At 47.5% G+C, this 24068-nt stretch overlaps 1 protein-coding gene across 7 annotated transcripts in view; it reads left to right on the top strand.

Moving 5' to 3' along the window:
* Window positions 1–24068, top strand: part of IQSEC2 (IQ motif and Sec7 domain ArfGEF 2) — a 1791459-nt gene that overhangs the window by 1572093 nt on the left and 195298 nt on the right. For all 7 annotated transcript variants that reach the window (XM_069645245.1, XM_069645244.1, XM_069645249.1 and 4 more), the window contains one exon: window positions 13592–13717. In XM_069645245.1, coding sequence (XP_069501346.1) covers window positions 13592–13717 — 126 coding nt within the window. The remainder of the gene's footprint in view (window positions 1–13591; window positions 13718–24068) is intronic.

Below are 24068 nucleotides of genomic sequence, written 5' to 3' on the forward strand. Positions count from 1 at the left end.
CTGAGCCATGTCCCCTGCTCTGCTTGTTGTGTAACTCATTGGCTGATTGCAGCGGGTTGTGTATTTATAGACCTCTGTACTTTCCTGCAGCCACTTAACCTGTTCCTAGAACAAAGGCTTGTTCTCTGCAGAGCCCCCATAAAATGATTACTTGGTTTTAGAAGTCCACTGAGAATGTATATCAAGGCAATATTTACTCTATAAGTATGGAAAGAATTGCATGGCCCTATAAGTTCATGGCCTTACTGAGACTCCAGGTTCGGAGCGCAGAGCAGCCTTGACCGGATCTGGATAGATGTTTGAATTGATGTCTATAGTGAATTGCTGAATCCACATCCTCTGTATTTGCCTGCAAAGCATCATGTGATGTTTTCAATGTGATGACCTTCCCTGATTGGTTGATTGGCAAATTTTAAATGTTAGTGTCCCCGATTGGAAGCTGGATGTACACCCAGCTCCTAAGATTGCTGTAAAGATTGGCACAGCTCTCCCAGCTACCGTGTTATCTGCATATACCCCAACATCAGGTTTATGTCCAGCAGTGGCATCCAGGGTCCTAAAGTCATCCTCCTTGGCCAGGGGTTGGCACCGGTTTACCATGTATCTTTGTTGTTGAATCCCAATGTTGCCAGCTCCTTTAGCTCTTTATCACAAGGATTTGTTTTTTAATCTGGCCCATGAAACAACATTGAGTGCAAGCTGTACACAAGCAGCACTTGGTGCTAGAAAATGTGACACCTCTGCTTGTCTATAACTGCAGAGCTCTCCTTTTGATTGTACATTGTTGGTTAACATTGGGCTTTCCCTCAGTTCCAAAAGCCCAATAATAACACTTGAATTTGGACTCACAACTGAATCCCTAAAGATTGAGTGGCTTCTCAGGAGGTTACTGCCATAAAAGCCTCCATACCTAAAAGGTTATGTACCGGTTACACACTGCATTTCTCTCTGCATAAAGTTCATCCATATAACAATACATTTTTACATATATATTGTGTGGACATTCGCTTATTGTTAGTTATTGTATATAACACAGTACCTTTTTATCACCCTGCTCCTCTTCGTAACCTTTGACTGCGCCTCTATATTTACCCATGGGAGAGCCCAGCATCAAAGGAAAAGCCCTGCAGCCCAGGCATGGATCGGTCTTTCTTTGCCCAGATAAATGGCTTAGGAAAAAATGGCTTAGGAAACTTCACCGAACAACCTAAAAATGTGGAGGGTTGGACTGGATATGTCCAAGTACTACTTTGCCTCTATGCTAACACTATTCAGAAACTGTTCCTCTGCTTTCTAGCTCCTATCACCACCCACTTCTTATTCTACTTGTCTGTCCGTTCTTTCTCCACTCATTGTTCTCAATTTGGTCCTCGATCCTCTCCTTTGCTCCTTATTTATTCTGTTCTGTTCTGTTCTATCTCCTCTCATTCTTGTTCCTCTTGTCTTTCCATTCTCACTCATGTATCTCTCTCTGTGTGCTTCCATCTCCTTGCTCATCTCTTTTTATTGTTCCTCACATCCTGCTAATCTCGTCGGGCTCCTGTCTTCCATACTTGGTCCCAAGGCTCCTCTTTATTGCTTCTCTAGTCTCTTCCTTCTCACACCTGTCTTCTTTTCCCTCTTGCTCTTCTCTCTCCACCCTTCTCTTCTTGCTCATCTATTGGCTCCCTTCATTCCCCTCCCGTTTCCGTCACAGGATTAAAACCCTACAGGTCCACTGAGCCCTTCAGTCTTCCAAGATTGGTAAAATGAGTACCATTAGAGTTTGTTAATGCGACAGCTTAGGGATCAACAAAATATCTGATGTTCTAACATACTTATCCTTGTGGTAGGTGAGGGCAGTAGGGGTGACACAATACATCATTTGGGGTTGTGATAAAAAACATTGTTATCGGGATTGTCTCTCTTGGTCTGGATCTTTCTTGGCTGGTGCATTTTCAGGATTTCCATTTGGTCCTCCCAGACTAAGCTATCAGGAATCACCACTGCGGGACACTTATGTCGTCTGACGGGGGTCAGTCATCAGACACTCTAGGAACAGTTAGATCCCAGTGTACTTCAATGTTACCCTCCTGAAGGTGGTGTTTCCTGAATTGAGGCCTGGAGTGATGTTCATCTCAGTTACCCTCAGTGGGTAGAGATCGTGGGCCCTCCTTATTCTCAAGCACTATAACCATATGGCCGCCTAATCTGGGGCACCAATCACTCCTTAGCAAGCTTCTCTTCCACCAATTCAGGAATATCCACCTGCCCCAGTTCAATTGCTCATCTTTATCCTCCTGTGAAATGCTTTCCTTTCTCCTCCCTGCCCTCTTGCACTCCTTGTCTCTTTTCAGTCTTGTTTCACCTGCCCTCTGTCATTCACTCTCCCAGCTCCTTCCTTTAACGACTAGAATTTCCTGTTCTGCTTCCTCCTTTTCAGCCTCTTACCCTTGTTGTTTCTTCTTCTCCTCCCCTTTCACTTTGTATTGGTATTCGTCCTTCAGATCCTCTCCTTTCTTAACCACTGTGTTCCTCCTCTGCCTCCTCTCCTTCCTCTCTTTATATGTTCCTCCTCTTTTCTCTCTATATGTGTTCCTCCTCCTCTCTTTCCTCTTCCCTCTTTATATGTTTTTCCTCCTCCCTCTCTCCTTCTCTTTCCTTGCACGATAGATGTTTCTCATTCAATGCCTCTTTCTTAACACCATTTTGTCCTCTTTCTCCTATTTCCTCCGTCACCCCTCTCCATGTTAAAAACATGCTTCTAACTCCCACATTCCCCTCTGGCTAGTGCTACCTTTTACATACCTCCCAGGCCTGTAATTTGGCTTATTGTTGAACCATTAGGAGCAGAGTCTCTGATTGGCAGGGACTTGTGTGAACTACAGTTCTCACAAGTGTCTTCTCTTTCGTTGTAGAGCGGGCTACAGCTCTGCGAACTGAGGGGATATAAGGAAGGGTCGCCATTTTGGAGTCACCTAGGCTTTCCTCCATCTCTGCTGTAGGAACTTGAGATTGATACATAGGAGTGCTTTTAAAGTTGCTGTTCAGGTTTATTTTTGATATCTGATCAAACAGGGCCACAATGGACAAAAGCCTAAAGAGGCTAATGGTAATATCTAGGAATAAGAAAGTGATAACTTTGAAAAAGGTACAAAGTCAAGGATGACATAAAAGTAGGGTTTACCTGTTCGTCCTAAAATAAAATGCCAAATCTTAGTTTTAACAAGTCTCTATCCCACTGGGGCAGCTCTACTATAATTAAAACAAACATCTAAAGATTGTGTACAAAAGGTTCCAATCCTAAAACTATTACAGTTATTAAGTCTCAGCCACCAGCTTAACCCGTTTATAGAACACACAGTCTATAATCATTTGGCCAACACAAAGGTCCCAAAATCTGTCCTAAACAAGCTCAGCCCTAATCCGAAACAAAATCATGTGTAGTTCTTCTGGTACAGAAGCCCCTGGGAGCACACCTAGCATCTGGAATGCCCTTTGATTCAGCATTCCATGTGTTCATGTCAACCAAAGTGTAGTGCTCTCCACACTATAGTTCAGGCTATTCGCTACACCTGCCACTGTGGGTAATTTAAAGTTGGGCTATCTCCCTGCTGTGAAAAACCTGAAGGTGTCTCACCTACTAGTCCCCCGGGATCTGTCATCAAGGTGGCATGGACACGGCCATCGCTTTTGGATCCAGTTCGTGGGGGTGGACCAGTGTGGGAGGATCACCTGGGTGAGGGTTATTGTGGGACACTGGATGGTGAGCCGTAGTAACCCCTAACCTTTTAACCTTTTCCCCATCCTACCAGGTAGAATATTTGGAAACTCAAACCCACCCTTTTTTCGACATGAACACTTTCTCACAGACAGCTCGCTATGAGAGAAAACGAACCAACACCTAGGCCGTATACCTGACGTGTCCCAATACAATGGTCAGGCAATTACTGACCATCACACACACCTTATTCCATTACACTTCCCCACACGGATAAAAGGCAGAGCACGGGAGCACACTCTGAGTGAGGCAAAGCACACAAAGAAACCACAGTTCCAAGATGGCAGTTTAACACAAGGAGAAAGACGGCGAAACAGAAGGGGTTTGCAAGGAGGGAAGTTCCTTTAACCTTTTCGACAAGGAACTGTTACTTTCACGAACTTCGGGAATAGAAAGCGTAGGACCAGGCAACCAGGCAACCAGGCTAAAGAATCCTGCATTGTGTGTCAGAGGTACCAGTGGCCCTCCCGCGTCGATAATCAAGGCGGGGAGAATCACCAGCTGCCATGGTACTGTCATTGGCTACACCAACAAAGCAGCGCCAGTGAAATCAACACAGCCGGTGAGTTGGGGAGACCGATACCAGACTGGTCTGTGTTAATGCCAAGGTTGCAAGCGGCAGCATTGCATGGTGAGCAAACAGTGTATGAAACGCATGTGATAACCAACGTGAGTAAAATTGAACAACAGATGAGTGATTGAACTTTGAAACCAAGATAAGTTACCTTTGACAGAGTGGGCCACCACCACGTGCATGCTCATTCGAAGGTCTCTGTAAGGTATCCAACTGAGAGTTGACAAAGGTGAAAAAGTGGCAAAGATCTCTGCATCTAAGTGGTCCTGCGACAGGTCAAGTAAAACCCTGTGCACAATTGAAAGTCTTCGATGTTGATACAGTAAAGAAAGTTGATGGCAAAGTAGATAAAGTAGGTCCAAGCCCGGAAAACGGTGATCAATTGAAAGCCTTGGGTTAAAGCAAGTTTGCGTTAAAGTGAATTAAATTGGTCCGAGCCCGGCAGAGGGAGACTGATTGAAGAGTTTGTGTTGAAAAAAAAGGGATCTGAGCCCAGCCGAGGGGGATCCAGGGTGAACCGTGAATCACCCGAGAAATTGGATATTGGATATGTGAAAAATCCAATGAACATTGTGTTAAGGGGGATCTCAGCCCGGCTGAGGGGGATCCGAGGTGAATAGTGAATCACCTGAGAAATTGAGTATGTGTGAAATCCTAAAAGCAAAGGAACTTTATTATTTGTTTGTCGCATCAGACCCTCTGAAAGAAGAGACTTTGAAAGGGAAAGGGACTAGGGCACAGAAGGCCTTGATGCTAATGTTTGAACCTCTCCCTTGTGCTGGAGAAGCCAGAGACTGTGCTGAGCTTGAGTGTGGCGCCTTGTCCCGTGCTAAACATGTGGGGAAGGGACACCAAAGCCCTGAATACCCTGACATATAATTTCTTGAACACTTCTTTCTTTTGCATGGTTTATTAATATAGGCCCTTTTATTTTGACAAGACACCACTAGTACTGCGTTATTATTATTTGATGGTCATAGCTTGCTCCCAACTTTAGATTAAGTGTTGATAGGCATTTTTCAAACCCTTTTTGAAGTTCATTAAACAACCTTGAACTTTGGTCACTTGTGTCTGTCTTACAGTTGATACCATGCCTTCCTTACACTGCCCAGCTACTGGGTGTGCTGGTCGATGAGTATTGTTGAACCTGACCTGAGAATCCTTGTCGGGTAGCTGTATTTACCCTTCTGCCGCAAGTCTTGTGTCATTCTCTCTCTCTATCCCTAAGGGTTGCTGATGGAGAAATAAGGTTCCAGGCTCTCCAATTCCTTCCAGAGAAGTCTGTTTGGGTGGATCCAATAAATCTCATATTTAACAATTCACTTCTAAAAGTATTCTATGATGAGGGTATTTGTTACATGGGCATTGCCACCTTGTGTCCTTCTCTCCTTCAGGTGTTGCGTGTGCAATGCTCAGGCTCTCCAATCATCCTTCAGAGAGTTGGTGGTTTACTCAGCTAAATCCAGTTCCGATGCTCACCCTTAAAAGTTTGTTTCTAAATCGTATGGTATGGTATTGTTTATCTATAAAGCGCTTAAGCGCTCCAAGACGGGGGGAAGCATGGGAAACAATAATTTATAAGGCCTTGGAGAATTCCTAATGATATACAATAATAATATACATACTAGACCTGTCGACATTTCTGCTAGTTCAAGTGCGTCTACATGGGCTACTTGTTTCTTTCACATGCTGCCTCAGTATCTCCAAGATTCTGCAGGCTTTTCCCCCGAAAGTGACTGCTAGCACAGTAGAATGTTGATCTGGCTTCCTGCCCAACCGTGGAATTCAAGGCTATATAAGTATTTTCTCTCCCTCACCTGCAGCTACTCATCAGGTAGTCAATTTCCCCCTCCTGCCACAGGCCCTTTTCTGTTCTCTCCTGCTGTTGTGGAAAGTCCAAAACGTCAATCTACAACTTAGCAGTTCCATACGTGTCTCCCACACTCTGCACAGCTTCTTTCTACAGGGTCTCCAGACATCCACCATCTTTCCTCAGATAACGGCCCCCTTATTCATCAATTGAGCTTTGAAGAGCTTGTCTGCTTCCTCTGTGCCTGCAATGCTTACTGGTTTTTCCCAGCCGCTTTTATATGAATTGAGAGTGGGACTTTTTGGACCTTCTCTTGTGATTGGCTATCCCAAGGTGACCTTCCTCTGCCAGTCTGGTTGGTCAGGCTGGATGTGTTTCTTAATTTTATCCATCAGACAATTATAACATGGATGTTGGTTTGGTTAACGCTTAATTTAGGCCCATTACCTTCTCTCATGGGTCTATGAGTGCACAAAGCTTTGTAGGCATCCAACAGCATCAGTGCCGTCATGGAATTGGAAATACACAATTTTGAGGTGATTGGGTCCTCCGACGTATTCCATATCTATGACAGTAATCACCACAGCTGTGCTGCTTCGGAAAATCTTCGGCGTCTGCGTCCTGCGTTGATGACGTCGATACGCCGCCCTCGAGGACCTCCTGCGACGGCCGACGTCACTGGATGTTATAAGTAGGACACACGACACCCTAAGCCTCAGTTCCATTTTTTCCGCGAACGTGTTCGCTTCGGAGATCTCCGTGCGCCTCAACTCTTTGGAGTTTCTGTTCGTATTGTGAAGTATATTCTTCGTGAAGATGTCTACCTCGTCTTCCACCCCGTGTCCGGGCTTTAAGTAGTGCTGGGACTGTGGGTCCAAGATGTCGGTGACGGATTCGCACAACGCCTGCCTCTGGTGCCTCGGGGAGGCCCATGACACGGATGACTGTTTCGACTGCCAGTCGCTCACGTCCAAAGCCTTGCGGGAGCGCACGAAGAAGTGGTCGGTAGGTAAGGTGTCCAAGCCACGGAAGTCGAGGTCTGCAGGGCTTTCGACGGACGATTCGAGGGGCGACTCTGCATCGTCGTCGGAAGTCCAGTGGGTCTCGGTCCCGCCACTCCTCTGCCTCTTCGAGGCACTCCCGGAAGCGCCGTCATCGGTCGCCTGCCCCGTCCCCACCCGCAGACTCCGCCCTTCGGCGGGTCGCTCATCCCACCAAGCATGCGACACCGGAAGAATGGGCTTCCTTCGGGAAGAAAATGTTAGTGATTCTCGAATCGCAGGGAACTGGTCCGTCCGCGCCTCCGAGTGGGGTCGGTCGTGATCGGTCAAGAGACACCGCTCGCACGCCTTCGGGCTCGGGTGGTCAGCACGATTCGCAGGAGAGGTCCCGCTTGGACAAGGGGAATCGTTCTCGTCATGCCCGGTCCAGGTCCCGGTCCTCGACACGCTCCAGACAGTGTGCACCTGTGGTGTCTTCGAGGAAGATGTTGACGCCGGTGGCGCCGAGATTGTCGACGGACTCTTTCGAGGCCCCGCCTCCGAAGAAGTCGTCGACGCCATCGGCGCCCAGGCTGTCAAGGGACATGCTCGGGGCTCCGGCTTCGAGGCCTGTGTCGACGCCATTGATGCTGTCGGCGCCGCGTTCGGCGTCAACGCCGATTCACTCAACGCCCTGGACGCCTTTCGGGTCTGTTTCAATGGGGGTAACCCGGGGCTTGGTGGAACCCCCTAGAAAGGCTCTGGCCAAGGTCAAGCATGGCTTTGTTCCACATTCTGTGCCTTCTTACCGCCATCTTGAGTTTTTTTCAGAGGTGGATGAGGGCTCTAATGATGGCATGGTTCCTGATATGGTGCCAGACGAGATTCTCTCGGGCCATAGCCAAATTGAGGACCTGCGGCAGTCCCTGCACGATGCCAGTGGGCTGGACACCTCTCCGGAGGTGGAGTTTTATAGGCCTGAGCCTGGCACTCATGCCGACTGCTCGTACCAGCGCCTTATGTCCAGGGTCACCGAGTACTTGGGGTGGTCTGCTCCCCCAGGGGATTTTCTTCAGGATGACCTTTACGGATATCCTCGACCAAGGTCCACCAACTGACCCGGTACTGCCGTTCCATATGGCTCTACAGAGGAGGGTGGCGGCGGCTTGGACTGCTCCAGAGAGTTTCCCGGCAGTGGGCAAGTCTTTGCCACGAAAATACCACCCAGCTAGTAGTGACCCCTGCTACTTGACCAAGCACCCCACTCCGGAGAGTTTGGTGGTGCAGGTGGTTACGGCCCCGGCAAAGCAGGCGTCGTTTCCTACTATCCCTTCTGATCGGGACGACAAGCGTTTTGACGGCTGGGCGAAGAAAGTATTTTCTTCAGGGGGTATGGCACTTCAGGCGGCCAACTCCATATGTGCCTTGTCGCGTTTCACGCACACTCTGTGGAACTGTGTTTCCTTAGAGGCTGAACATATTCCCAAAGGGGACAGATGGGATGGTTTCCTTGCCATGGTTCAGGATGGCAAGGATGCCATGTGTGAGACCGTTCAGTCAGGGTTGGACATGGCAGATTGCGTCAGCCGGTCCATGGTGGCGAGCACCGTAATACGCAGGTTTGCATGGTTGCGGAAGTCGGGGTTTGCTCCTGATGTGCTGGCCCGGCTCCTCAACATGCCCTTTGACGGGGAACATCTTTTTGGCAACAAGGTTGACTAGAGCCTTGGGAGGTTGCAGACCTCAAAAGCTGCAGCGAAGTCGTTGGGCGCTGCAGTTCGCCAAACTCCGCCTTTTCGTCCTAGGGGACAGAAATGGAGGGGAGGTTCTTTTCGTTATTACTCATCCTTTGGAAAAGCGAGAGGAGCTGACAGTCAAAGGGGCCACCGTAGGAGTGCCAGAGGTGGAAAACAAGGTACTCGAGGTGCCAAGGCCACTCGGGCTATTTCCTCTTTGCCCTCAGGCAACGCCGCAGCCGCTTCAGCTCAGTCATGACGCCATGTCCCATGGTTCGCCGGTTGGGGGAGGCTGGCGCAGCATCTTGCAGAGTGGCGTGCCATTACTTCAGATGTGTGGGTTCTGGAGATCAGAACACACGGCTACTGTGTTCCTTTCCGGCAGAGGTCTCAAGACAATCCACCGGGGAATCTCTCTTTGAAGAGTCTGGATCCGCTCCTTGCGCAGGAAATTCAATCCCTGCTGGAGAAAGGCGCCATAGAACTGGTGCCTGTGGCGGAGAGGAACAAGGGATGGTATTCCCCTTATTTTTTGATTTCCAAGAAAGACGGGGGATTGAGACCCATCATGGACATGCGCGGTTTGAACAAACTCCTCAGGAAGGACAAGTTCATGATGGTTGCTCTCTCTCAAGTCCTCCAGGCCCTTCAACTCCAAGACTGGTTGGTGTCTCTTGACCTCAAGGACGCTTATTTTCATGTGCCGATACATCCAAAGCACAAGAAGTACCTGAGGTTCGCGGTTGGTGATTCGCACTTTCAGTTTCGGGTTCTGCCGTTCGGATTGACCTCCGCCCCGAGGGTCTTCACCAAGTTTATAGTAGTGGTGGCAGCGCACCTCAGGAAAGGGGGGATTCACGTCTACCCCTACCTGGACGATTGGTTGATAAGGGTGCGCTCTCCCGAGCAAGTCCTGGATCATCTGTCAGTCACCTGCCACTCCCTCCACAAGCTGGGCTTCTCCCTCAACTTACAGAAGTCCCATTTGACACCAACTCAGAGGCTCCAGTACATCGGAGCTGTGCTCGACACGTCCCTGGGGCAGTGTTTTCCTCCGCAGGTGAGGGCTCATCACATTCAGCAGATGGTGCACAAGTTTCAGCTTGCCCAAAGTCTCCCGGCGTTCGAGTTCTTGAGATTGCTCGGCCTCATGGCATCCTGCATTCTTCTGGTGCCAGGTTGCAGATGAGATGTTTGCAATGGCCACTCAAGCTCCAGTGGTCTCAGTCCTCCGGCAGGTTGTCGGACCCTGTTCAAGTGTCGTCCTCAGTCGCCCAGGACCTTCTGTGGTGGGCCGTCGAAGACAATCTGATGAAGGGGGCTCCATTTTGGCTACCCTGACCAGAGGTGACGATCGTGACGGAAGCATCCCTCACGGGATGGGGAGCTCATGGCAACGAGTTGACAGTCAGCGGTCGTTGGTCTCCTTCGGAGTCCAGACTCCATATCAATCTGTTGGAGCTGAGGGCCGGCAGACTAGCCCTGAAGGCTTTTCTGCCGACTGTGCGAGGGAAGAATGTCCTGATCTGACGGACAGCACGGTGGCCATGCACTACCTCAACAAAAAGGGGGGGCAGGGTCACTTCCTCTGTGCAGGGAGGTGATGCAGCTCTGGTTCTGGGCAATCCAGCAGGAAGTTTCGATCTCGGCAGTTCATCTGGCCGGAGATGAAAAAAAGAGACGGTGGACGCTGTGAGCAGGCAGAGCGCGATCTCTCACGAGTGGGAGTTGGCTCAGGAGATTCTCCTGGAGATCTTCGCCCTTTGGGGGACCCCTCAAGTGGATCTCTTCGTCTACAGTGTCAACCGGAAGTGCGAGAGGTTCTGCTCGCGGAAATTTCCTCCAAAAGGAGCCTTAGGAGTTGCGTTTGTGGTGGAGTGGTCATTCCCACTGCTGTATGCGTTTCCTCCAGTCCCTGTCATCCCGCAAGTACTGCAGAGGTTACGGAGGTTCAGTTCCCGGATGATCCTCATTGCTCCGGCGTGGGCCCGGAGGACGTGGTACCCGGACCTTCTCGATTTGTCCATCTGCCCTCCACGTCGTCTTCCCTACTGAGACGATCTGCTCTCACGGGAGGGGGTCAGGTTCTCCATCCAGAGGTCAGATCCCTCAACCTTCATGCTTGGTTTCTGAAAGGTTGAGGTATAAGGATTGGGACCTCCCTGAAGACGTGATGGAGGTGTTGCTCTCGGCCAGACGGTCAGCAACAAAGTCCCTGAAACCGTTGCCGTTGGCGTAAGTTCTGCGACTGGTGCAGGGTTAAGAATGTGGATCCTTTTGCATGTGGCATTCCCATGGTTCTGTCTTTTTTGCTTTCTTTGGCCCACAGGGGCTTGCAAGTGGGTACCGTTAAAGGTTACCTGGTGGTGCTGTCAATATTTAAGTGCTTGTCTGAAGAGTGTTCCTACTTTAAAATTCCTTTGATTTCTCAGTTTCTGAAAGGGCTCACTAATGTGTTCCCTCCGTCACCTAGCCAGGTGCCCGGTTGGGATTTGAACCTTGTTCTCAAGTTTCTGATGGGTGCTCCATTTGAGCCTTTGCATTCATGCCCTTTGAGACTGTTAAGTCTTAAAACTGTATTTTTGGTTGCGGTCACTCCCGCTCGCAGAGTGAGTGAGTTACAGGAACTTTCAGTTAAGCAACCCTTCACTGTGTTTCATAAGGACAGGGTTTTCCTTAGAGTTCGTCCTTCCTTTCTTCCGAAGGTGGTGTCGGAAGAACTTTTAGGCCAGAAGGTTGTTCTTCCGGCGTTTTATCCTCCTCCACATCCTGGCAAGGAAGAGGAGAGGCTCCATAGGCTTGATCCTAGGAGAGCGTTAACCTTTTATATATCACGCATGTCTCGGGTCAGAGTGGACGATCAACTCTTCATTGGTTACGCTGGTAAACGTTTGGGACAAGCTGTGACGAAACAGACTTTGTCTCGCTGGATTATTCTGGCTATTTCTGAGTGTTACCGCTTGGTGGGTAAGGTCCCACCGTTCAGCTTGCGGGTCCATTCTACCAGGGGTATGGCTGCCTCTACTGCTTTACAGAGGGGTGTTCCTATTCGTAACATCTGTGATGCAGCCACCGGGGCTTCGGTACATACTTTTGTACGTCACTACTCCCTCGATTCCATCCGTGGACAGGATCTGGACTTTGGCAAGGCGGTCCTTTACCCCGCAATTTGATTGGGCATTCTAAATGTCTGTTTTCTAAATTCTTTTCCCACCTCCTTGCATTGGTACTGCTTTGGGAGTCTGTCATAGATATGGAATACGTCGGAGGACCCAATCCCCTCGAAGAACAAGTTACTCTCTTACCTGGTAACGTTCTTTCGATGGGATGGTCTGACGACGTATTCCATATCGCTCCCTCCCTGCCTTCCCCGCTACAGAATTTCTTATGCGATTGCAGCTTACGTTTCCGCGAGGCTTTGTGTGTCAGACTGGCAGAAGACTGGTGCCACACGTTCTGGGAAAAAACTACAAGTGAGGCTACGGGCGTCGTGCGTCCTACTTATAACATCCAGTGACGTCGGCCGTCGGAGGAGGTCCTCGAGGGCGGCGTATCAATGTCATCGACGCAGATGCCGAAGATTTTCCGAAGGAGCACAGCTGTGGTGATTACTGTCACAGATATAGAATATGTCGTCGGACCATCCCATCGAAAGAACGTTACCAGGTAAGAGAGTAACTTGTTCTTTAAAGCAATGGTCTACTGTCGGCCCCAAAATCAACAGGCGAATGAGGTGTATATGTTCCATCTTGCTGCAAGGTAGTGAGCAGCTCGTTATCCACGCAAATTTGCTTTGTGGTCTGATTGCTTCAGCCCCACTGCCTTCGGAAACATAGTTTTTCTCAAATGCTTTTTGTCTTGTCTTTCTCACTGGTCTATGGTATAATATAGGGTGTTGATCTGCACAAAGGGGTAAAGACACCATGGAGCCTGTTCCAGCCACCCTCTTGGAGGCACTTACGGTAGTGCCTGCCTCGTCCGTTGGAGCTCCCTCTCCTCATGCAAAAGTGAGGGGAGTTGTTCCAACTCAGCACACCCCCCGGCTCCAGGTTCCCCTGACTTTGCAATTCCCTGCGCTGCTGTGCTCACTCAGAGCTTTCACAAGCCTGCAGGCGCTCGGCCCATGGTAGACCCATAAGCCAGTCTTGTGCTCCTGCCACTCGCCCGGACTTTGAAATTGTCTTGGGTTATCAATGGCTTGTGAAACTCCTCGAAGAATCCCAATGTCTTTTCTAGCTGCATGCTATAATGTTGGGATCATGGTGGGGGGGGGTGGTGTCTAGTGGTTTTGTAGTCCATGGTTGGATGGTGAACCTGGGAAATCCTACATTTACTGCCACTGGGGTCAGCACTGAAGAGTGGGCTGCTGTCCCCAGCTCTCTGGGTATATCCCAATTATCATCCCCTAGCCTCACCAAAGTGACATTGTCACAGTAACTATAAACCTCTGTTATCAGCACCAAGGTGCTCCCAGCGGTGAAAGGGTGGCCTATGAATGCACTTGTTATGTTCACTCTTGCTTCTTTTTATCCTTTCTTGATATGTTTCCTTTTCTCGCTGTTCACACTCCTCCCTTTCTTTTCTTGTTTTTCACATTCCCCTCCCCGTATTCTCTTTTCTCCTTCTGACTTCCCTTTTTATTCCTTTATCAGTTCTCTTATCTCTACCAGTCTGCACCTCTCTATCCTCTTCACCTTATATATACTAAAAATAATGATTGATTTGTTGCAGGTCTTGTCTTTGCCCCATCGACGTTTGGTGTGTTGTTGTCAGCTTTATGAAGTTCCAGACCCAAACCGGCCCCAAAGGCTTGGGCTGCATCAGAGGGAAGTCTTCCTGTTCAACGACCTCTTGGTGGTAAGTAAAAGAAGCATTCATGGAGGAAGGGGACAGAAGAATTGGGAGGAAGCCGCTGAATGTAAAATGTGTGTACAAAAGGTCAACTTGGGATAACCCATGTTATAATATATTTCTTAGTTGCTGACCGTTTGAGATGTGATTGAAGCGCTGAGTGATCATAAGTGTGGCTAAAAGCTTCTCAACTTGCCCGTCGCCGATACCAATACCCATATCACTTTAAGTCACAGGTGATGTTCCGCCTTTGTATAGCTCCAAGAAGCCTTTTGTCTTCTCCAAAATAAACCCCAAAAGGCTGTGTGCTGCGTTTTGGTCTGTCATCCTCCACAGATATGATCTGATGCAGGGAAGCACCATGTACCCAGAGGCCTTAAAATAAGGACACACTGGGCCTCATTACGACTTTGGCGGTAGCCATGCCGCGATTGGCGGCATGGCTGCCGCCAAAATCGGGTCTGGGTTCCCAGAATGGGGAATTACCGGGCCATTCCGAGTTCAGAGGGCCCGGTAATTCCTCCCTCCAAGAACCTGGGCCCGGACCTTCCCCATTCCCATTCAGCCCCCATAGGGGAGCCCGTTAACCCGTTCCGCCAGGGTCGAAATGAGGCCCACACTCTTCTGATGGGTGATTCACTTTGAGCCACCAGTACTTTCCAGCTGTCCTTGAAGCGTTACAACAACTTAATTCACATTTGAACCTCTAGATGTTGTAGGATCATTTCTATTGCCATGCAATGTTGAGATCTCCATCATCTATCATCCTGATTTCCCCAAATGTAACTCTGATGTACCATTCCTGCTGTTCTTCATCAATCAATGCAAATACATTCCTATTTCTTGAAGGCAGCAATGATCTGCCATTTCTACATACTCAAGGACATATTAATTCTGCTTGATTTCATGTTGGACTGAATAAGCAATAATAACTAGATGTGGGACTAACTCTTGCTGGAGGCCCATGTATACTCATTGTTTTCGAACTGGTTTGCCCGACTTTTTCTCTATCACTGCTCACTTTATACCTCTTCAGGGACACAATACTGTATGAGTGCTTCACGCCGCGCAGGGTCTTGACACACCGAGTACCCTAAATTCCCATGTGCATGTCGCCTTGCAGGGGTCTATTCTAGTGATTGGCTATAGAAGATTTGGTATTCTGGTGGTGCAAAGTCTGCTGTATCCCAGGGGTAGCCTTGAAGAGAACATTAATGTAAAACACAGTGCAGAATCCTGAAGCCCAAAATGAATGGGCTACGGGTGTGGCCATGGCTACTGCCTGCCTCAGAGACAGAGCTACAGTTGCACGGGCCAGCAAAGAACAGATTAGTGCCAGGGTTTCAAAGCTATACTCACACCTGAGGGAAAGCCCAGGAAGGACACAGTGAAAGTTAAATTAGGCCGCCCAACTGATCACTGGCTGCCAGAATGTTAGAATGGCTGCAATCCCAGGTTCTGTTAGAAACCTAATGGTATTCTCCCACCCACTTCCTCAGGATCTTCTATTGAGGTGGTCAGGGACGGGCCATCGTTTTGGATCCCGACCCTGGGGGCGGACAAGCGAGGGAGGATCACCTGAGTGGATGATCACCGGGGATTGAGAGGAGAATACCTGAGGCCGAGGCATGGTATTTTCCCAATCCTAAAACCACCTTACCCTACTCTCCTTCAACCTTTGTGGGGTGTTTGCACTCACACCGCATCTCCCCCTCCCCATTGTTAAGAAATACTGAGACGAGGAGGAGGTCACTAGGATCAATGAAGATTACCCATAGAAATAACATGGGGAAAGTAAGGGCAACCGACTTTAGAAATAACCACTGTCCTACTAGTCGAGTTAGGTAGAGTCAGGCCTGGGTAGGTAACCATTCAGTTTTGACTCCACTTGACCATGTCTTCAGCTATAAAAGCTGAGGTCAGTCACAGAGATTGAAGCGAGCTGGGGCTGCAGAGCGGTCCAGGGAAGCCCAGAAGTGTAGAGAAGCACGAGCTGCAGGCAGGAAGAAGACAATGCACAGAGATGCTGGTGAGTTTCATGGCAGAATGCAAAAGAAACCCCCGGAGCGTGCATTTAGAGGAGAGCGGAGCGGGAGAACGGCTTGAAAAAGAAAGCAGTATAGAATCAGAAAGAAAAGTGTGCAAGTTAAAAGTGAAGGAAAAGTGAAAAGGCTCAAAGTGCATCAGGGAGACAGAAAGCAAGAGAAAAGCAATGAGGAAAGCGGATCGGGCGAAAGGAAAATAAAAGCCCAATCAAAGTGGAAGATTAAGAGAAAGTGGAAAGGAAACACTGGATTGCCCGTAATAAGAGAGGGGCAAGAGAAAGGTAAAGAACAGTGCCTGCGGCACGCAAAGGAAGGTGCAAGTGAGCACGGTGCTAGGGTGCACAGAAAGAAGAACAAATCCGCAAAGTGCCACGGGCACGTTAAAAAAGGTGCAAGTGTGCACGTCAAGAAAAGCAGAAGAAACCAAAGTGCCAGGGGCACATCAAGAGGGTGCAAGTGTGCACAGAAAGGAAAGCAGAAGAAAAGGGATGCAAAGGGCATCAGAAAGGCAATAAAGAGGTACGTGAGAGTCAAGAGAGGGGCAAGAGGGTCAGAGTGGTCGCGCCTAGTAAAAGCAAAAAGCCTGGTGTTTTCGAAAGCCTCTGTTTCTACCGCATGAAAGAATGGTTTATGAATTCAAGACAGAACTGTAATAAATCATATGATGTGTATGGAAACTGGAAGAGGCCTAGTGCTTGGGGAAGGAAGGAGACGCTAAGAGGCCAATTTAAGAAATCAAACCACATCCCGATAAAGAACTGAGTTTTGTGTTTTAAAGTTGAAAGGGACCTGCGTTTGGAGAAGGGAACCCTGAGAGGCCCAACCAAGTCAAAGACTTGTTAAGTTTGGTTGAACTGGTAAAGAGGATTGAAGCGTGGGGAAGGGGAACCCTATAAAACTTACAAAAGCCTCTGTGTTGTTATTTTTTTGAATGGTGTTTTGAAACTTCATGAAGCTGAAGAACCCCAAAGAACTTAAAGACATTTTAAAGGTAGTTGGAATAACTACAAGGGACCTGTGGAGAAGGTTTCGCGAATAGCTCTGTGAAGTGAGCATAACTGTGTGACATTGACCGAACAGCATCTGGTGAAAGACCACCTGAAACCAATCCTGGTTTCCATTTTTTTTAACCGCTCATGTTCTTATTTTTGAAAACCCTTCCTATCACATTTTTGTATAGAGTGAGGGCAAGCATAAGTTTAGACACAGACAGACCTTTACGTTGGACTTCTAGACAAAGACAGCCATTAGATACATCAGTTGAGGAAATTACCCATTTCGATTTAGGGCCAGTCCTGCATTACACCAACCCAGGAACCTTAGTAAATAAAGGTTTTCAAAGAAACCCATTTGAGTGTGTGTCTCTCGTGATACCATGCCTGTCTCACAGTTCCCTTCCCAGCCCCAGTTCCTCATAAATATGGAAACCTGGTTGTTTGGAGGTTTTTTCAAAGTCTCTAGAGGGAGGGCTTGAGGGAGGGCTTGGGAAAGCCAACCTGGGGCAACAGGGTTGTTTCAGCCAGAGTTAAATCTAACCACTATCGTTTAAGGTAGCAATGCTGACAGTCAGACGGAGCTAAGGAGGGAAGAGGTACTGTTGTGTTTGTTTGTTTGTTTATTTAATGTGGCACAGCTGAGACCTGAAGGTAGTTGGGCGCAAGCATTACAAGGATACTTATAGCTTAGTTACAAGGTGGTTATATACATCAGCGCTCAGATACCTCAGGGTTCGTAGCGCTATATAAATGCCAAATTATTATTATTATTATACATATACATAGTTATATACAGGCAAGGATATCTATACAATGTTACAGTGAGTGAGGCTATTTACAGAGACAGATTTGCAGAGTACCAGCTGCTAGTGCATGAGGGTGATGCAGTGGGATGGGTACAGTTGGTGTAGAGGTCAGGGAAGGTGAGCTGCCTGGGTGAGGGGAAATTCCGCAGCAGCTCAATTTAGACATCATTGGTCCTTAGCCAAGCTAGAACTTTGCGCCTAAATGAGGGGTAGGGTTGGTCAGTTCTGAGCTCTAGCGGGAGTTTGAGTAATACAGTTAACACTTTACCAGTACCGTAATACATAATCTGATGTATTAATCTATTACAGTATAATACAACTTAAATGATGAAAGGTATTTATAAATAACGATATACATAGATAACTCCACAGTCAGGCAACCCCACTATTGGTTGCTCACTACTTTATAAATGCACACATGTAAACACATTGGGCCTCATTCTAAGTTTGCTGGTCCGGAAACAAGGGTGCCGGTAAGCTCACTAGCACCCTTGTTTCCGCATCGGCAAACTCTGAGTCTGCCTGCAGTGGCCGTTGTGCCCGACAGGTCTGACCCTGCCGGGCACAGCAGCCACAGTAGACAGACTGGTCACGAAAGCACCAGCACGATGCAGGTCCTTCCGCGTCCCCCATGGGAATGGGGACTTGCAATTTGCAGCGCCTGACTTCCCGGGCCGCCGGACTCGTAATGAGCCGGTGGCACCGGGAAGTCAGGTGCCTGTAAAATATTACGGGTCCTAGCACCAGCAGGGTTACCGCCGCACACGTAATGAGGCCCATTGACTGAAAGTAGGGGAACGTTTGTTAGCACATTAAAATACAAAGGCTTTACACTTAAAGGCAGCACAGAACACCATGGAGCTAGTCTTCTGAATTGCAATTCCTATGTAGTGCGAGTCACAAGCTCTCAAGCATTCCAGTAGGTCATGTTAGAGTTACAGTTGAGTAGCACTAGAAGAAGCCACTCAAAACTTAGAAGTAGCAAGTTCAGAACCAAAAGTAGTTAGTAAAAGTGACTAATGTCATGTTGCAAGTATGTGCCAGATCGGCTACCACCCCTAGCTTCCAAGAGAACTTCATGTAAAGGCACTGGCCCAGCCACCAATGATGTGTGCCGCCCGCAGATTGCGCTAGGGTAAGCAGGATTTTGTTGCCAATGCAAACCTAATGGGAATAAGGGGAAATTAAAGAGATATAAGCTATCTCCACCTGTGGAGTTCCCACAAAGGTGGAAACATCCCCAGTTGCTGGGGAAGAATTATCTCACTGTTGTGGTAATCGTGCATTGTCATCAGGTTGAGGGCATTCACAGAAGTTATCTTCCGGATCCTCTGAATACATTGGATGGCGGTGGATGCACCCTGTATCAGTCCCACAATGGAGCAGAAACCCTTGCGGATGGCTATGCATACCTTGCATTGGCCGGGACATGCTGAAGAGGCTCTTATTGGTGCCGCAGTTACCCTTTGGGTCTGAGGCAAGCTCCTCTCCTGGAGAAGGTTATCACAGAGAGCATCCAATGTTGTAGCAGAGCCAAGACGATGCCCACAGAGATTCCAGCACACAGGATGGTGTGAGGGGTCAGAAATTTGAGGCGGACCACATTGTGACTTTTTCTCAAGAAATGCCATCTTATTATATTAATATCTGCGCCTGTAGCTGGGCCTTACTTCCTTACGGGGTATGGTATTGCAGGCCATGGGGTGCGTCTATTTAAAATCTTGTTCTGGACCTGTTTGCACATTTTTGGCAGCCCTGGGCCAGAACCACAACGCAGAAAGGGTATTTAGGGGTTCTAACCATAAGTCCCTAAATGAGACACTTTTTGACGTTAGTAAAAATACCCCTTACATCCACTTGAAAAAATATTTTGCAAGAAAACTCAACAAGTGGGATTGGTGAGGGAATTATAATCATCTCTCAAAATTAAAGGGGTATGAAGCAGTGTCCCACGTGGTCCATCAATACAGGAAAATCCAACCTTACCTGTTTCTGTGTCCAGATCCGGCCATATGATTATTCTTGGTGAAACTGCAGACAAACCAACTCCCAGTTCGGGCCATTACGGGACCTTGCTTAGGTCTAGCTGTTGAGCACAGGTAATGCCACATATGCAGAATTAAAGGAAATATGCACTCTTCTTGACAACGTGCTTACCCAGTGTACACAATAGGGGCCCTGGTACATGTGTAACCTGGGCGGCTTTGTTCATAGCTATGAGGGAATTTTATCAGTTTCCTTTTGGGATTACTACCTGATTTAGATACTATCTCTGCGCAAATTGCTCTTTATCGCGTGTGGCTACATGTTAAATCATTATTGATTGAATGAAGGGAACAACACTCTGGTAACTCTGGCAATATGGGCATGTGTATCTGGTTGTCTTCATGCATGATTTGTAGGACGGGCGGGACTTCTCATTGAGAAATATGCTTGTGTTACATTGAACCTATGGAATCTTCTCTCTTCTTTCCCATGAATTCAGGATTGAATGAGGAATTACATGAATTATGTGAAATTTTATGAAATGAAAATGTTATTGTATGAAATGAAACCTATTTGTTTGTTTGTATAAAAGGTATGCTAAAAGTATGTTGGGGCACTATCATACCATCATATGAGCTTTTCTCTATGTATTATGCTCCATGGATGGATGAACTGAATTGTTTTAGTTGAATTGTTTTATATGTATACATGTTTTATACGAGAATTGTTCTATGTAAGATCTGTATTCGCATTTGTATTTGTATTTTGATGCAATCTTATTTTTGTGTAAAGTTCTAGATTGAACTAAAATACAATAAACTAATAATAATAAAAAATATATTTTATAAGGTTGGATGAACACCTCATTATTCCTACCCTGATGAGGATTCCCCTGCCTTAAATAAACTAAATAAAACACTCTAACAAAGGATATCTGTCCCTCACACTTATACATATAACAAATGAACAAGTAAATGCATGGCAGTTCAAAACAATGAGGATTGAATTCACAATGTAACCACAGTCTCTCTGCATAACCTGTGCGAACTCCCCTTCGCCAGGTTTAAACATGATTTTGCTTCACAGTTCAAGGAAAGAACACAAGGAAATCCTGATGTTTGCCAAGGTTCCAATATAGTTTGATGCAATTACAACTGGTCAACAGAAAGTTCCAACACAGAAGATGTACAGCTCTTCTTCTTCCTTAAATAGGTGCTTAGTTCCTCAATAACCACAGTGATTGTCGCGGTCAGGATGATTGGCCACTCGGACAACTCAAAGAAATAAAACTTCTTTGTAACAGCCTTGCTTGGCTCTTCCTCCAGCACTTCTAAAACATAGAGTGCCTCTGTCAGGACCACCTTGGAACACTCCTTCAACTTCCACTTGGTCTGCTTCCATGCTAGGCCTACAGTCTCCAAAGGTTTGCCATTTGAGCATACTACCCTGCCCGAACAGCGTTTCACAATGACAATAGCTTTAGTGTCAATGTCAACTGACAAGAGGTTTACAACAGCTTCACAGCATTCAACAAATTGCATCTTCTAAACTTTCAACAACCTTTTAGGGAAAACAAGATTCACGTGATGCTCTTTAACATTCGTCTGCAAATGATGCTCCTCTCATGCTGGATATCTTTTCCTAGAAGAGCAGCCTTTTTCCAATCTTGTTTCCCCACTACACATGTAACCAAAGACTATTAGGTGTAGGATCTCTTCCTGAGTTTCCCCTGATTCTGGCAATGTCTGGGTATTCCAGCGTGTACCAAATGTTGTATATAATATGGGAAACCAGTTTCAGAGTTTATAGACCTTGCATTAGCCCCCTTCTGCTGTTAGCAATGTTGGGTGTGTGTCTTAGTATCAGTTTCTCTTGGCTTGGGCAATGCCTATTGATATTAACTCTTAACAAAGTCGCCCTCACGGTTGGTTGGGTTTTCCGCAAACTCACACTTTCAAGATAAGTCATTTGGCTTTAGTATAGTAGGGTTTTGCTGCTTTTCCATAGTTCGGTATTCAGAATTAGCTTGGGAATCACTTTCACTCACATGCCATTGCTGCGTCTAATGTTTTACAATAGTTCATTATTCAAAAGTAACATGTGAATTTGTTTTATTCAAACGCAAGTACTGCTTTCGCTGCTTTGCACTTGTTCTGCTTCTACACGAGCCCCTCTCACTTGCCGAACACCTGCTTCTAACTCACGAGTGGGGAAAGAGCGCTCCGGGGTCACTAACAACATGTGAACTCACCGGATCAGACGTGTGCCTCTGTTCCCCTCGCCGCTCACAGTACTTCTGCTGCTGTGGCTCCTCGTGACCCGGCAAACCGCTTTGGTAAGTCTGCCTTTTCCCACGCTACTTCCACTTGGAGCTCCTCTCGCTTTTGAGGCCTTCTGGTACACGGCAGGCACTGGAGACAGCCTTGAGGCCCTCAAGTGCACGCCAGCCACCTGTGACGGCCTCCTGCACACTTCCTGCTGTCCAGCATCTGCAGAACAGGTCACAAGGGGGGAAGCTTTCCTTATGCATGCTTATTGCTGTGCAACCTCTGCACTTCAGATTTCTAGGGGCACAGACGCTCTCGGGACCGGCAGCTGATATCTGCCAAGCAGTGGTCCTGGGGTCGTCCTCTCTCCCCTCCAGCTTCTGCCTGGGCTGCCAACACGAGCCACGCTGCTTCTGACTTCCTCTACTCTTCACCAACAACGCCAATCCTCTGGCCTGCACCTGAGAGGGCCTTTTAAACCTCTCTGTCTCCCTCAGGTGCATTAATTAGCTGACCACTCCTGCAACATTGTACCTCTTCAGCCCTCTTCTTCGTCCCAGTTCCTAGGGAATTATGGAACTTGATCCTAATGGTAAAATTATTTTTTCTTATTTCTGTTGTTTTACAATAAGCCATTAAAAGAGTGGGGCTTTGGGGACAGTTGAACAAGGGGGTTTCCCATTCCTCCAGACCTGCGTCCCCCTCATGTAATCCTCCCACGGAACACCACCCCCAGGGTCAGGATCAGAAAGCATCTGTCTTTCCCTTGCCACATCAACAGGGTCCCAAGCGAGGTTTTCTGGCAGAATCATTGCTGATTCATCACAATGTATAGAAGTCCTTACAACTTAGCAAAGCTGCTTTCATGTATTGTCGGCGAAATACAGAGATGCAAGCTGCCATGCCCAGAGATGACGATAAAGATCGAGCAGGACAGCTGACAAATTTGCCTCACCTGTCAAAGAGAGAGAGACTCATTGCAAAGATCTCCCTTGTCGACCAGAAGGTGGAGGTTTTCAGCGTTGTGGAGTTGACTGAGCCAATGTTGGTACCTGCTGCAGTCCTCTGGCATCCCTCAGTCACCTTCATCTTTGGATAGCTCTGTTCCTGAGTCAAGCTCCTCTACTTGTATCCAAAATTCAGGTTGGGGGTTACCCCAACCCACACATAAGGGTCTTTGCATCATTCAAACCTGGAGGTGGCTGGCCAGTGGTGAACAACTATTCCCCCAAAATCTACCCAGCAACAAAACTTCATCTGGAGGAATGTAGAAAGCCGCAAAGGTGCATGAAGACAGGAGACCCTCGCCCATCTGCAAAGGCAGAAGAATGGCCAACAAAGACCATGCCATCTTGAAGAGGGCCTAAAACATGCAGAGGAGCTATTTAAAGTATATGGTCCACCTAAACACATTATCGTGGCTAAAAAAGGCAGTCATGATGTTGCAATTGCAAAAACTGTACAAAGTAATGGCTGCCGCAGCCTGTTCATGAGAATCATTGAACACAACGAAAAGTGTTACTTAGGACAACGAAAAGGGAGCACAAAGTGTCCCCACAGCACCCCATGTGAGATGGCTTGTGCTGCACAGGAAAACATGTCTCAGTCACAGAAGAAGGGATGACATCTGCTGCACAGTTAGGCACATAGGTTACACAGTGCATTCAAAATGTAATTGGAAGGGGAGGGTTGCCACCATAAGACAAATATAGATCACAGTGTACTGGTAGAGAGCAACCAGCACTAGTAACTTCCAAGGGAGGCGCCCAATGTCGCAGAAGAAAAAGGAATGCACAAGGAAGTGAGTTTGAGAAAATTCACTTACCTTCAAAGTCAATGGGAAATCCATGAAGTGCAACAGTAGTGCTGGGAGACTCCTGGGAAGTAAGAAGATTTTCAAAAGGAAAACATCTCCCTAACACTAGAGATGAGTCCCAAAGTGTGAAAGAAGATACCAAACCAAAGAATAGAAATGAGAATGACGTACTTGAGCCTTCAGCCTTCCAAAACCTTCCAAGCAACAAATCTCTCCTCCTCTACCGGTTATACCAGACTTGCCTCTTCTAGAGTGAGACTGAACCTGGTGCTCACTAGTCTTGGTTCCGGCAGGACCAACTGAGTCATGAACCTGATAAATCCCTTTCCTAAAAACACCTTGCTGTCTTCTCCTTGTGCAGGACACCGACACAAAGTGACAAGAGCAATGGATAACAAGCACCCTAGCAGCTGACAACTACTAAAGACGCTGAACTGCAACT

Source organism: Ambystoma mexicanum, chromosome 2p, assembly GCF_040938575.1.
Source record: "Ambystoma mexicanum isolate Mex_15411 chromosome 2p, UKY_AmexF1_1, whole genome shotgun sequence".
Classification (NCBI taxonomy): domain Eukaryota; kingdom Metazoa; phylum Chordata; class Amphibia; order Caudata; family Ambystomatidae; genus Ambystoma; species Ambystoma mexicanum.